Genomic DNA, 14,473 nt, shown 5'->3' with positions numbered 1-14,473 from the left:
ATGACCTATATAATTTCTAACTTTTTAAAGTTTGTTGCATTTTTCTTTAAAGTTTGGGATACAATAAAATTTGTAAATATCCTTTGGTTAATTTAGTACTTCTTAGTGATAAGCATGGCTTGTCTCATTTTTGTGTTGTATTTTGTTTAAAAAAATAAAAAGCAAGCCTGATTAAGAATATTTGTATGTTGCCCTTTCTTGGTTGGTTTCATGCCTAGAGCAGTCTGTGGGCTCTTTATTACCTGGGTAGTAATGGAGCCAAGACTAAGGTGAAATTCCATGCTGAAATGTTCTCCTTCCTAGGTCAACTCCTGATATTACAGACACTGGGAGTGCAATATAATATTCCCACAAAGCCTCGGCTAGAAATTCTTGTTTGATCTTGGGCCATGTATCACCATCTGGTAGATCTGGATGTTTCAGGAATTTAAGCCCCAGACATTTTTGCTCCTTATCTAAATAATTGGGATCTGGTGATCCTCCTGGGACTGGTTATTGTCTCACTGACATTTAAAACACATTTGCCACTTTTTCCCTAAAAGCAAAATGGATAGGGCAGTAGATGAGTACCTCTCCCCTCCATTTGCTTTTTAAAAATAACGTGCTGCGATTCATGGGGTCGCAAAGAGTTGGACACGACTGAGCGACTGATCTGATCCGATCTGATTGTAGTTTATTTTATTTTTTGGTCATGCTGCACAGCTTGCAGGATCTTAATTCCCCCACCAGGGGTTGAACCTATGCCCCCTGCAGTAGAAGCATGGAGTCTTAATGCCCAGGGAATTTCCCCATTTGCTTTTTAAGTTGTAGGCAGTAGGACTCCAGGTGCCTTTATCCAGTTGGCCAATAAAAATATACTGAATGTTTTTACCCCGCCATAATGATATGTGGGCAAATGACATAATTCCTGTCCTTGAGAAGCTCATTCATAATAACAAGCTGAGAAGACAGAGATGGAATAGAATATATTGACAAATTAACATGTTTGATATGGGAATGTATAAGCATTAGGAGAGCACAGAGGAAGATACATTTAATTTTCCTAAAGAATGAAAGAATGTGGACCACCCTAGGGAGAGTGGGGTCTTGAAATGAGAATAGGTGCTAGTTGGCCAGAGAGGGAAGGATAGACATTCTAGCTGAAGGAACATCATGACTAGGGCATGAACTAAGACAGTGGGTAGCATGTTTGTGTGGGAAAGAGCAGTTGGCCTCTTTCCTGGAGAACACTGTATATTTGAGTTTGGAAGCATTGAGGCTTACAGAAGTTAGTCTGGGGTTACACTTATGGAAGCACTGAATACCAGGTAGAAGAATTTGCACTCTTCTTGTGGGGAGTGGGCAACCACTGCAGATTTCTAAGGATGAAATAAGGTCTTTTGTTGTTGTTCAGTCACTAAGTCACGTCCAACTCTTTGCCCCTCCATGGACTGCAGCACACCAGGCTTCCCTGTCCTTCACTGTCTCCCAGAGTTTGCTCAAATTCATGTCCACTGAGTCAGTGATGCTATCCAACCATCTCACCCTCTGCTGTCCTTTTCTCCTTTTACCTTCAGTCTTTCCCAGCATCAGAGTCTTTTCATTGAGTCAGTTCTTGGCGTCACGTGGCCAAAGTATTAGAGCTTCAACTTCAGCATCAGTCCTTCCAATGAATATTCAGGGTTGATTTCCTTTAGAATTGACTGGTTTGATCTCCTTGCAGTACAGTGGATTCTCAGGAGTCTTCTCCAGCACCACAATTCAAAAGCATTAATTCTTGGGTGCTCAGCCTTTTTTATGGTCCAACTCTCACACTCATATATAACTACTGGAAAAACCATAGCTTTGACTAGACAGACCTTTGTTAGGAAGTGATGTCTCTGCTTTTTAATATACTGTCTAGATTTGTCATCACTTTTCTTCTCAGGAGCAAGTGTCTCTTAATTTCACAATTGCAGTCACCATCTGCAGTGGTTTTTGAAGCCAAGAAAATAAAATCTGTCACTGCTTCCACTTTTCTCCTATTTACCATGAAGTGATGGGATCTGATGCCATGATCTTGGTTTTTTGAATGTTGAGTTTTAAGCCAACCTTTTCATTCTCCTCTTTTATCCTCATCAAGAGGCTCTTTAATTCCTTTTCACTTTCTGCCACTAGAGTGGTATCATCTGCATTTTTGATGTTATTGATTTTTCTCCTTGCATCTTGATTCTGGCTTGTGCTTCATCCAGCCCAGCATTTTGCGTGATATATTCTGCATAGAAGTTAAACAAGCAGGGTGACAATATATAGCCTTGACGTACTCCTTTCCCAATTTGGAACCAGTCCATTATTCCATATCAAGTTCTGTTGTTTCTTCACCTGCATACAGGTTTCTCAGGAGGCAGGTAAGGTGGTCTGGTATTCCTATCTCTTTAAGAATTTTCCACAGTTTGTTGTGAACCACACAGTCAAAGGCTTTAGCGTAGTCAATGACAAAACTGGTCCCCTGGAGGAGGAAATGGTATACCACTCCAGTATTCTTGCTGTGAGAACTCCCCATGAACAGTATGAACAGTATGGAATAAAATCAACCCTTTATAATTTTGGTATTCAAATGTTGGTTCTCCATTGTAAATGTCTGCTACCAAAAATGTGACTCATCTAGAGTACGTTATTGAAATGTTCTTTTCCTGATATATGCAATTTATGATTCAGATTTCCATTCGGATATCTGTGCCACTTGCCATGAACATGCTACTTGCTTGAAAAGAGAAACAACAAGCATCTGTATCTGCAAATATGGATTTGTGGGCAATGGGAGGACTCATTGTATTGGTAAGTTCTGACTCTTGGCTAAGTTGAAAACTTCATCAAGAAACAAGATTCTCCAGTATTAAAGAGTTGGTGTCCTTGGGGGGAAAACATTGTTATTGTTCATGTGCTTTTATTATAAGAAGTTTTATCAATTACAGTAAGTCTCTGTTTTAGTGTTTGGATATATCATTTCTTTAGCATTTACAAGGAATTATCCCTCGTGTTAGAGATCACTGAACTTGAAACTCTGGGAACTCTCTGACCTAACACAGATATGAAATCTGTTTTTAAGTCTTGGGTTTAACTTAGCAATTTGAGTGAGTATTGTCTTTTTAAATTTCTCTAGTTGTTTTGACAGAAAACTATTTTTATTAGTACCATGAGGAAAAACAAAGCACAATTGCCTATTGAACTTTTCTGGCTGATAGGTGAAATACTGTTTCTTTGAGTCTTATGTCTACCAAAATCCATCCTTCAAATTTTTTATAGTTGTGACCCTTTAAGCTCTTGGATGACTTACAGAAATACACATACCTTTAGACTAGAAGTATCTGAAATTATTTTTTGTCTCAGAGAATCCACCATGCCATAAGAGTCAGATAATATCCAGCTTCAAGCCCAATTCAGAGAGAGAGATTTCCATAGCAACTTTACGGTAACGGATGTTAGGATAATCATGGTTTTCTCCCAGCATCCATGTTACCTGCAGTGAACATATGGATAGTTTTGCCTTGTAGCTGTGAATTGACAGTGTATACCACCTCACTGTGGTATCTTTTTTTTTTTTTTTTTGCTTCCTAAAGAAAAATAACAATTAAATCCTGAGTTCAAAAACTCATATTCTACTTCACAGGTACATGTTTTCACAATCACACAACTTTGCTTGTTCCTGCAGGCTGGAGTTGGGCCTTCCTGACCCTCTCTGTTTAGGATAAAAACACTATATACTACATATTCCAATAACTGGTGTGCTGAGACCACACCATACGTTGCAGGTTAGATCACAGATGTGCCAATGCTAAGTCATGGGACCTAAGAACTCTAGAATCTCCTACAAACCCATATGTCCCTTCTGATGAAGTCTGCAGGGGAGATATGCCGCAGGAACAATAGCAAAGGAATATTCCATCTTATGGGCAGGTGGACTTGTGTCTGAAACCCCCGTGCCCTGCTTAGTAAGCCAGGACACTTGACCTGGCTATGGCTTGAGGGTCCATTTTGCCTCTCTGTTCTTAGTCAGATCTTTTAACCACAGATAGTTTTAATGATGAATAGATTTAATTAAAATTTAAAAAGATAATATAAGGTAAATGAAAGAAAAAAACCTACCAGATTTTGAACGGAGTGTGGGGTGCTCTTGGGTTAGCAGGAATTGTGTGCAATTGTGAGAGGCAATTGAACTGTTGTGAGTGGACCAGTAGTGTAATAAAACACTAAGTGACAAAAAACTCCAGTTTCTCAGCAGATGATATCCTCCCCGCAAAAAACTAGCTGGATAGATCACCTCTCAAAGGATGTAAGAGAAATTGGCCACAGGGGTTTCCTCTGGTGGTATAGTCTAAGGCAGAGTGAGTAAATTCTAACCTGGGGGCCAGACTTCATTGCTGCCTGTTTTTGTAATAGGGTCTTAATTTGTTTACTGACTCTCTGTGCTTTTATGATCCAAAGTATGGATGAGCAGTTGCAACTGGAGACCCATGACTGGCCTGTGACAGAAAAAGTTTGCTGACCCCCGAGCTGGAGGACAGGAGGGAGGTTTATGTTCATTTGACATTGATGTCAAACGATTGAATTAGAAATAGTCAGGGCAGGTCCTGTGGTCTCATCCCAGGTTCCAGCCCCTCCTCACTGGGTGCTTAACATTGTTTATATGGATCACTAAGGATCAGCAGGAGCTGCTTCTGCCACAGTATTAGCCCTGCCCCCAGATGAGGCTTGAGCACTAATTCCATTGTGTGTCCTGGTGACTCAGAAGTAACAGATTTTCCAGTTAATCATTGGATGCAAAATCATCCTACTTTGATTTTTGTAAAAAAAGGCAAGAGAATGGCTGAGCTGGAAAAGTGGGATTCTGCTGGATTTTCCCCTCCCAGGCCTATGACAAGATCTTTTTAAGTGTGGAGAAGTTCAGAAAGCATCTCTATCTCCCAGTCTTCAAGTAGGATGGGCTATCAGAAAGAGATGTTGAGTTTCTCTTGTGGTTTCGTACATACTTGGCATGCGACGACGAGTGGCCCATGTCCCGGAGTCTGAGAAGTACAGTGAGCAGAGGAGAGGCTGGGGAAATAGATCTTTCTGCTGTTGTCATAGAATATTGATTCCCAAGTCCATAGCACAGGAGAACAGTCTGGGTAGTTGATCGTGGTATGGAGTGACAGCCCTCTCTGTGCTTTGTCTCAATGTACCCACAGATAAAGATGAGTGCCAGTATGGAGCCAGTGTGGTCTGTGGGAACCACACATCTTGCCACAACATACCCGGAGGCTTTTATTGCATTTGCCTGGAAGGATATCGAGCCACAAACAACAACAAGACGTTCATCCCCAATGACGGCACCTTTTGCACAGGTACTCAGGAAGGGGGTTGCAGATGGCATCGTGGTGATGGCCGAGGGTACCTGGTACCTGGGATGTGGAGGAGGGAGAGGGCAGGGCCAGGATGGGGTGTGATTTAAGGAAGGGACTCTCCTTTATTGATGGGGGATATTTGGACATGGACTGAGTATTAGTATCAGGGAATTATTGTTCATTTTGTTAGAAAGAATAGCTGTATTATAGTATTTTAGGATAATATTCTTATTTTGGGAGCTGCGTGCTAAAGTATCTAGGAGTGTTATTATGAAGCATCTGATGTAGTGTTTATCTATAAGATACTTTAAATGGCAAAATGTGAATGATTGTTGAATCTTGGGGGTGGAGGTAGAACTAGAGGAGACTGTAATATTTTTTCGCTTGTTCTGTGTGTCTGAAATGTTTCATAACAAACAGCAGGGAGAGATTCTTTGAGATGGCGTGCCATCTGCAGTAGCCTTTGGAGTGACTGTGGTACTCGCCAGCTCTGTGCATACAGCCCCAGGGATGAGCTCTATGATGCACCTATTAGAGTTGTGGGCTTGTCTCCTGGAGGAATAAGCTGAGTGAGGAGCACAACTCTTAGGATCTCAGTAGCTTTGAAGGTCAGGTTTTGGACATATGTTGGTCAAATAAAAGGGATGGGCAAAGGCCTTCTAATTTTCAGTAGCTCCTGTTATTATTTTCATGATTGTATGTCATGATAATATAGCTCTTGGATTTTCTAAGGAAATCTTTGAACAGTAATGAGGAGGAAAGGCAAGAAAAGACTCCTGGTTCTAAGATGGTTTTGTGTAGACTTAATGATTCTTCTTGAGGAGGTCATGGCAACCCACTCCAGTATTCTTGCTGGGAGAATCCCATGAACAGAGGAGCCTGGCAGGCTACAGTCCATAGCATAACAAAGAGTTGGACAGGACAGGAGTGACTTAGCAGGCACAGTGATTCTTCTTAAAAAGCTTTGTGATATTTAAAGGTTTGGGGGAGACACAAAGAGAGAGGAAAGCATTTTTTATCTTTTTCCCAGGAACCTCAGGTTCTGATGCTCTGATTCATTCTTCCTCTTGACCTGTACCAAGGTAAAATTCCCTCAAAGGGTACATTTGATTTATTCTTGGCATGAATGAGCACGTTCCCTCAGAGAAAACATTTTATAATATCTTGTTGTTTTAGGTAGCAGATTACTTCCTACATGATTGCAGAAGTGCAGTGTTGCAGAATTAAATTAGGTGCCTTAAAAAAAAAACTTGGAAGATGATGGTTCATTCAATATACATTTTTCATGCGCTTCCTACGTGCCAAGGCTGTGCTAGTAGGAGGTGATGGCAGACAGCTAATTTCAGTATAATGTATTAGTCATGAGTAAGCAGAGGGCGCTTTCCAGAGTCTGGAATCCTTGGAGGCACTTACCTTGGAAGTGGGTGAGAGATGTGGTGCTTTCCGGAGGACTTAACACCTGAAATTGTGTTTTCAAGTCTGTGGGAGTTTGACAGGAAAAATTTTGTAACAGTATATTTCAGTATAGTTTCCAAGGATGCATTATGTTTTTTAAAGGATACGAAGAAGAAAAAGAAAGAAAGAAATATTATATGCAAGGGCCAAATAGATGTCAGCTTAGGAAGAACTGACCTTCCTGGAACAAAATCCTTATCTAGGCTCTGCTTCTATTTATTCTACTTCTTATAATTATTTGGTGACCTTCCCCTTTAAAAAAAAAATGAAGTATAATTCATTAAACCACAAAATGCCCTCTTTTCAAGGGTACAATTCAGTGGTTTTCAGTATAATTCAAAAAAGTTATGCAACAATCTCCACTATCCGATTTTAGAACCTCCCTTTAACCCTCAAAAGAAACCCCATATCCAATGGCAGTTATTCCAATTATTTTTTTTTTTGAGGCCTTTATTTTTTACTTTGTAAAACCTGATGGATGACTTTTCTTGATGACACTGAGTTTCTTCCAGAATCACAGTTTCACAGAAACACTAGTGGACTTTAGGTAGGGCAGAAGCTTTAGCAAGTTTTGGGGTATCAGCAGTTATCTAGTGCTTGCCTGGAACCGGAAGATTATAAATCCCAGTTCTTGAATTCTGAGAAATTCCTGTGACTTGCTGTTCATTGTACTCTGCAGGGTTCAAGTCAAGTTCAGGAGCTGTTGCAGGTAGGCCTCCTTGGATGTCACTGAGTATAGATGAGGGCTGAGCTGCAGCGGTTCTAGTGCTGGAGAACCCACAGACGTTCTGGTCCCCAGGCTGCCCCTGGAACGACTCCTGGCGATCATGAAAACTTTGCGATGAGCCACAACCCAGGGGAAGAAGCTCTATGGCACTTGCAGCGTGAGGGCATTCCAAAATGCCGGAGGCCTGGACAAAGAAAGGCGTTGTTGTCCCTCATGATGGTCTTCATTTCTTCACATCCTTGCCAACACTGGATAATATCAATAACAGTCCCCATCTTAAATGGGTGTTTGTGTTCCTCTAATGTGGCTTCCTAAGATATAGGTTTCTGAGCTGAATTTGGTGTTTGAGGAGGGACTGTGGCCTCTGTTTTAGAGCATTTAAATGAAAGAGGAGAGTGAAAAAGTTGGCTTAAAGCTCAACATTCAGAAAACTAAGATTATGGCATCTGGTCCCATCACTTCATGGCAGATAGATGGGGAAACAGTGGAAACAGCAGCTGACTTTGTTTTTTTGGGCTCCAAAATCACTGCAGATGGCGATTGCAGCAATGAAATTAAAAGACACTTGCTCCTTGGAAGGAAAGCTATGACCAACCTAGACAGCATATTAAAAAGCAGAGACATTACTTTGCCAACAAGGGTCTGTCTAGTCAAGGCTATGGTTTTTCCAGTAGTCATGTATGGATGTGAGAGTTGGAGTATAAAAAAAGCTGAGCACCAAAGAATTGATGGTTTTGAACAGTGGTGTTGGAGAAGACTCTTGAGAGTCCCTTGGACTGCAAGGAAATCCAACCAGTCCATCCTAAAAGAGATCAGTCCTGGGTGTTCATTGGAAGGACTGATGTTGAGGTTGAAACTCCAATACTTTGGCTACCTGATGCAAAGAGCTAACTCATTGGAAAAGACCCTGATGCTGGGAAAGATTGAGGGCAGGAGGAGAAGGGGGAAGACAGAGGATGAGATGGTTGGATGACATCATCGACTCGATGGACATGGGTTTGAGTGGACTCCGGGAGTTGGTGATGGACAGGGAGGCCTGGCGTGCTGCAGTCCATGGGGTCGCAAAAAGTCAGACACGGCTGAGCCACTGAACTGAACTGAACTGAAATCTAGCATTTAAATCAACAAGCCGTGTGGCCACTCCCCTGCCAGCATGCTCATTGTTCATGGTCAGGGTCAGGTGTGGGTTAGGAGTGGCTTGTGCTCTAGGGGGAGCTGAGTCAGTAGAGAGGCGAGGCCCATTCACATATTGGCTAACAAGTATTGAGGACCAAAGATCAAGCAGGCACTGTGTTAAGTGCTTTCCACATGTTTTATTTAATTTGTGCCAAAAAACCCTACTATAATGAACTTCATTTTATAGAAGTGGTTTAGAAAGTTTAAAGAACAGACATTAGTAGAACTAGTAGGTAGCAGAATCAATTCTCCAACCTGGGTCTGTTTGACTTTCAAATCCATGAAAGAATTTTAAATATAGAACATCCAGGGCTCTGGGATGAGGTCAGAGTGTCTTGCTCGGTTTTGCTTTATTTTCTACCAAAGAATGGTTCTGGCTGTGGATAAAGTTAAATAATATTATATATAGAATGAGCCATAGGGAATTTCTCCCTTGACTAGTTAACTATGTTAATATGGTTGCTCAGAACATTTTTTTCTTGACAAGCAAACATGTTATAACCTTGGAGACCCAATGGAATCTACCACTACATGGAGAGTTTGTCCTGTTGAGCTTAACATGTCTATCCAGTCAAGACCTAGAACAGTTTAGTAAAGGTATTCTTTGGGAGCATTAGGAAGTAGCAGAGGATTAAATGTGAAAATCATGTCGTACTCATCTCAGTGATATATGGTAAATACATCTAGACTTCCTTAAGGCAACTGATGTTCCTGACAATCTCTGTGGATGAGACAGAGAATTATTGATTGGATGATGTTAAAATTAGATTGTAAAGGAAGAAACAGTGTGGCGTAGTGTTTACGGATATGGTCTTAGAAGCCAGACACATGGCTTCTGATTCTAGCCTTTCCACTGTTTAACCTGCGTGGCTTCAGGTTAACCATTCAATGCTTCAGTTACTTCATCTGTAAAATGGGGATAATAATAGCATCAACTTCTCAGGGGTTTTGTGAAGAATAAATAAGATGGAAAATAATCATGAATAAATGACGAAGTGTTTAGAACAGTGCTTGACGTGCACAAGATGCCATGCAGGAGTTATCGTTATTAACAGTCATTATAACAATTATTGTTATTAGGCTGTTGAATGACTGTACACAAAGAAAACGGATTAATGCCTGCAGTGACTCATACAGAGCTAATCAGTAGCTAGAAACTCCAAGTGTTTTCCATACCACTGCATTTTTGCCTTATAAAACTTGGACCTTTTATTTTTAGTAGCTCCTGAAAAATTAATTTATTCCTACTCACTACCTTTGTAGGAATCTGGGGCAGGTGGACAGGCTGGAAAATGGTTTCTGTGTTAAAAATGTATACATAAACACATTTTACAAATTCCTCAGTGGGAAAAAAAAAATCTTACTAAGCTAAGATGATGGATCCAGTCTAGGAACACAGTGCTGAAATCATTTCTAAACTTCGTACTAGATTGAGATTGATTTTAAGAATCCTTTCTTATCAGTTACCCAAACTTCCATGATTTTGTTATCAACAATGTCTGTTGGGTTTGCCTGGTGGCTCAGTTGAATCTGCCTGCCAGTTCAGGAGACACGGGTTTGATTCCTGGTCTGGGAAGATCCCGCATGCAAATAAGCCCATGTGCCACAGCTATTGAGCCTGTGCTCTAGAGCCCGGGAGCTGCAACTGCTGAAGTCTGTGCTCCCTAGAGCCCGTGCTCCCTAGAGCCTGTGCTCCCTGCTCCGAAACAGCAAAGGCCACAGTGATGAGAAACCTGGACACCTCAACTAGAGAGTAGCCCCTGTTCAGGGCAACTAGAGGAAAAGCCCACAGAGCAACAAAGACCCGGCACAGCCGAAAGTAGATAAGGCAATACAATTATAGAAAAAAGAGCAAAAAACAATGTTTGTTTGACTGGTTTCACTTCTCACCACCCTTTGTTGTGTTTTATGACGTCTTCTCCTTTCTTGACAATATTTATTCTGATTTTTTTTGTCAGTAGTGTGGTTCTTGAGATCATTCATGTTCTAAAATGTCATTCCTTTCCTTAAATATAGCACAATGTTTTGCTCTCTTTTCCTTAGAACTCTGTACATATTACTCCTGTACTATCTGGCATTTAGTGTTTCAGACAAGAAGTCCTGGGTCAGATTGCTTCTCTTTTCCTCATAAATTACTATTCCCTTCTCTCAGGAGGTTTATAGATTTTTCTCTTCTTCCCTGAAACCCAGAATGACTCATTTTTCAGCATTCATACCTGTCACCTTAAAAGGCTATTTTTATTTGAATACAAAACTGGTGCAGTTTTTCTTTTGATATTAAATTTTTATATATATACTCCATTTTCTTCCATAATTCCTTTTAAATAGATATTGAATGTTTTGGGTCTGTCCTCATATAATTTTTTTGTCCCATAGTTTCTGTCTTAAATAATTAATTTTTCTATGTGTTTTAGAGAATTCCTTGAGTTGAAATTTGCGAATTTATTTTCAGTGCCTCTATTGAGCTTTTATTTTTGGCATTTGTATTTTGTTTTTAATTTCCAAGACTTCATTTTTTTTTTCCCTCAGAAATTCCCTTTTTCATTAATACAGTATCTTCTTCACCTAATTTGGATTTCAGCATCTCTTCCTATGTCAGGAGTGTCTTGGTTATTTCTTACTGAGTAACTCTACTCCTCCCAGCCCACAACTGCCCCCAGATTTAGTGGTTTAAAACAACAATGGATTATTTGTTGCAATTCTGTGGCTAGGCGGTTTTGTCACTTGTATGCACGTATTCAAGTGGTGGCTGGATTAGGTGGCTGATGAAAGAAGGCCTGTCTCACATACGGCTCGGTTGGGGTGTGTGTGTGTGTGTGTGTGTTCAGCTGTGTCCGACTCTTTGCGACCCTATGGACTGTAGCTCTCCAGGCTCCTCTGACCATGGCATGGAATTTTCCAGACAATACTGGAGTGGGTTGCCATTTCCTACTCCAGGAGCTCTATCCATGTCTCTTGCGTCTCCTGTGTTGACAGGTGGATTCTTTACCACTAGCGTCACCTGGACCTTGATTCTAGCTGTCAAGCAGGCCACCTTAGTTCTCCTTCATGCGGTATCTCGTCTTTAGGGCCTCTCTGACCAGCCTGTCTCTCAAGCACGGCAGCCTGGGTTTTCTGTAGCGTGGACGCTGGATTCCAGCTGAGGGAGAGAGGAAGCTGCCAGGCATCGTCTAAGGCGATGTCCAGAGCAGGCGCCATGTTGCTTCTGCCAAGTTCCGTTGGACAAAGCCAGTCTCAAGACCAGCTCAAGAGGAGGGGAAATGGATTCCATTCTTGATGGGCGGAGAGGCAAGAAAGGAAGGGAAGAGATGTTGACAGCCATCACTGGAGCCCATTTCCCACACAGTTTCCCAAAGATGTAGGTTGATCAGAATTGGTCCCTTGGGTCTCCTCCAGCAACTGAATGAATTACTGTTTCCCAGACAACAACCAGCTAGCAATGAGGTAGGTATTCCTTGGTCCAAAACCCAAAACCAAACAGACTAGTATATAGACTATTTGTTGCTAAGTTGCTTCAGTTGTGTCCGACTCTGTGTGACCCCATAGATGACAGCCCACCAGGCTCCCCCATCCCTGAGATTCTCCAGGCAAGAACACTGGAGTGGGTTGCGATTTCCTTCTCCAATGCATGAAAGTGAAAAGTGAAAGTGAAGTCGCTCAGTCCTGTCCGACTCCTAGCGACCCCGTGGACTGCAGCCTACCAGGCTCCTCCGTCCATGGTGTTTTCCAGGCAAGAGTGCTGGAGTTGGGTGCCATTGCCTTCTCCAATAAAGACTATAGTGAATTTTAATAAAATCACTAAACAGAAATATGAAAGGATTCTGAGATTATATTCTTCCTTTTGGGTGGGGGCATTGTTAAAATGTTATATTTTATTTTTTAAATGAAATGATAGTGTTAGTTTTTTTGGGGAAAAAAAGACTTTACTGGAAAATTAGAATATTTGTCAAAGAAAAGAAATGCAAGAAGGCAAAGTGGTTGTCTGAGGAGATTTTACAAATAGCTGAGGAAAGAAGAGAAGCAAAAGGTAAAGGAGAAAGGGGAACATAATACCCAACTGAATACAGAGTTCCAGAGAACAGCAAAGAGAGATGAAAAGGCCTTCTTAAGTGAACCATGCAAAGAAATAGAAGAAAACAATAGAATGGGAAAGACTAGAGATCTCTTCAAGAAAATTGGAGATATCAAGGGAACATTTCATGCAAGGATGGGCATGATAAAGGACAAAAATGGTAAGATTAAGAAGAGGTGGTAAGAACACAGAAGAACTATACAAAAAAGGTCTCAGTGACCTGGATAACCATGATGGTGTGGTCACTCACCTAGAGCCAGACATCCTGGAGTGTCAAGTCAAGTGGGCCTTAGGAAGCATCACTATGAACAAAGCTAGTGGAGGTGACAGAACTCCAGATGAGCTATTTCAAATCCTAAAAGATGATGCTGTGAAAGTGCTGCATTCAATATGCCAGCAAATTTGGAAAATTCAGCAGTGTCCACAGGACTGCAAAAGGTCAGTTTTCATTCCAGTCCCAAAGAAGGGCAATGCCAAAGAATGCTCAAACTACAGTTGTACTTATTTCATATGTTAGCAAGGATATGCTCAAAATCCTTCAAGTGAGGCTTCAGCAGTGAACTGAGAATTTCCAGATGTACAAGCTGAGTTTAGAAAAGGCAGAGAAACCAGAGACCAGATTGCCAACATTTGTTGGATCATGAAGAAAACAAGGGGATTCCAGAAGAATATCTACTTCTTCTTCATTGACTACACTAAAGCCTTTGACTGTGTGGAACACAACAAACTGTGGAAAATTCTTAAAGAGATGGGAATACCAGACCACCTGACCTGTCTTCTGAGAAACTTGTATGTGGGTCAAGAAGCAACAGTTAGAACCTTACATAGAACAACTGAGTGCTTCAAAATTGGGAAAGGAGTATGATAAGGCTGTGTATTGTCACTCTGCTGTTTAACTACTATGCAGAGCACATCATTCAAAATGCCGGGCTGGATGAAGCACAAGCTGGAATCAAGATTGCCGGGAGAAATATCAACAACATCAGATATGCAGATGACACCAACTCTAATGGCACAAAGTGAAGAGGAATTAAAGAGCCACTTGATGAAGGTGAAAGAGGAAAGTAAAAAAGCTGGCTTAAAACTCAGTATTCCAAAACTAAGATCTTGGTAGCTGGTCCCATCACTTCATGGTAAATAGAAGGGGAAAAAGTGGAAGCAGTGACAGATTTTATTTTCTTGGGCTCCCAAATTATTGGATACAGTGACTGCAGTCATGAAATTAAAAGAATTTTACTCCTGGGAAGAAAAGCTATGACAAACCTAGACAATATATTAAAAAGCAGAGATGTCACTTTGCCGACAGAGGTCTGTCTAGTCAAAGCTATGGTTTTTCCAGTAGTTCATGTATGGGTGTGGGAGTTGGACCATAAAAAAGGCTGAGTGCTAAAGAATTGATGCTTTTGAATTGTGGTGCTGGAGAAGATTCTTGAGAGTTCCTTGGACTACAAGGAGATCAAGCCTGTCAATTCTAAAGGAAATCAGTCCTGAATATTCATTGGAAGGACTGATGCTGAAGCTGATGCTCTAGTACTTTGGCCACCAGATGCAAAGAGCTGACTCATTGGAAAAGACCCTGATGATGGGAAAGACTAAAGGGAAAAAGAGAAGGGGGCGACAGAGGATGAGATGATTAGATAGCATCATTGCCTCAATGGACATGAATTTGATCAAACTCTGAGAGATAGTGGAAGACAGAGG

The 14,473-nt window shown here is 41.2% G+C and overlaps 1 protein-coding gene across 5 annotated transcripts in view; it reads left to right on the top strand.

Annotated features, from left to right (window-relative positions):
* SUSD1 (sushi domain containing 1) overlaps positions 1 to 14,473 on the top strand; it is a 151,016-nt gene that overhangs the window by 26,655 nt on the left and 109,888 nt on the right. For all 5 annotated transcript variants that reach the window (XR_009738215.1, XM_061426491.1, XM_061426493.1 and 2 more), the window contains 2 exons: positions 2,677 to 2,796; positions 5,187 to 5,342. Coding sequence is in view for 4 of the 5 variants with exons in the window: in XM_061426491.1 (XP_061282475.1) it covers positions 2,677 to 2,796; positions 5,187 to 5,342 (276 nt within the window). In the remaining variant the exon portion in view is untranslated. The remainder of the gene's footprint in view (positions 1 to 2,676; positions 2,797 to 5,186; positions 5,343 to 14,473) is intronic.

Source organism: Bos javanicus, chromosome 8, assembly GCF_032452875.1.
Source record: "Bos javanicus breed banteng chromosome 8, ARS-OSU_banteng_1.0, whole genome shotgun sequence".
Classification (NCBI taxonomy): domain Eukaryota; kingdom Metazoa; phylum Chordata; class Mammalia; order Artiodactyla; family Bovidae; genus Bos; species Bos javanicus.
This window is presented reverse-complemented; position numbering and strand designations above follow the sequence as displayed.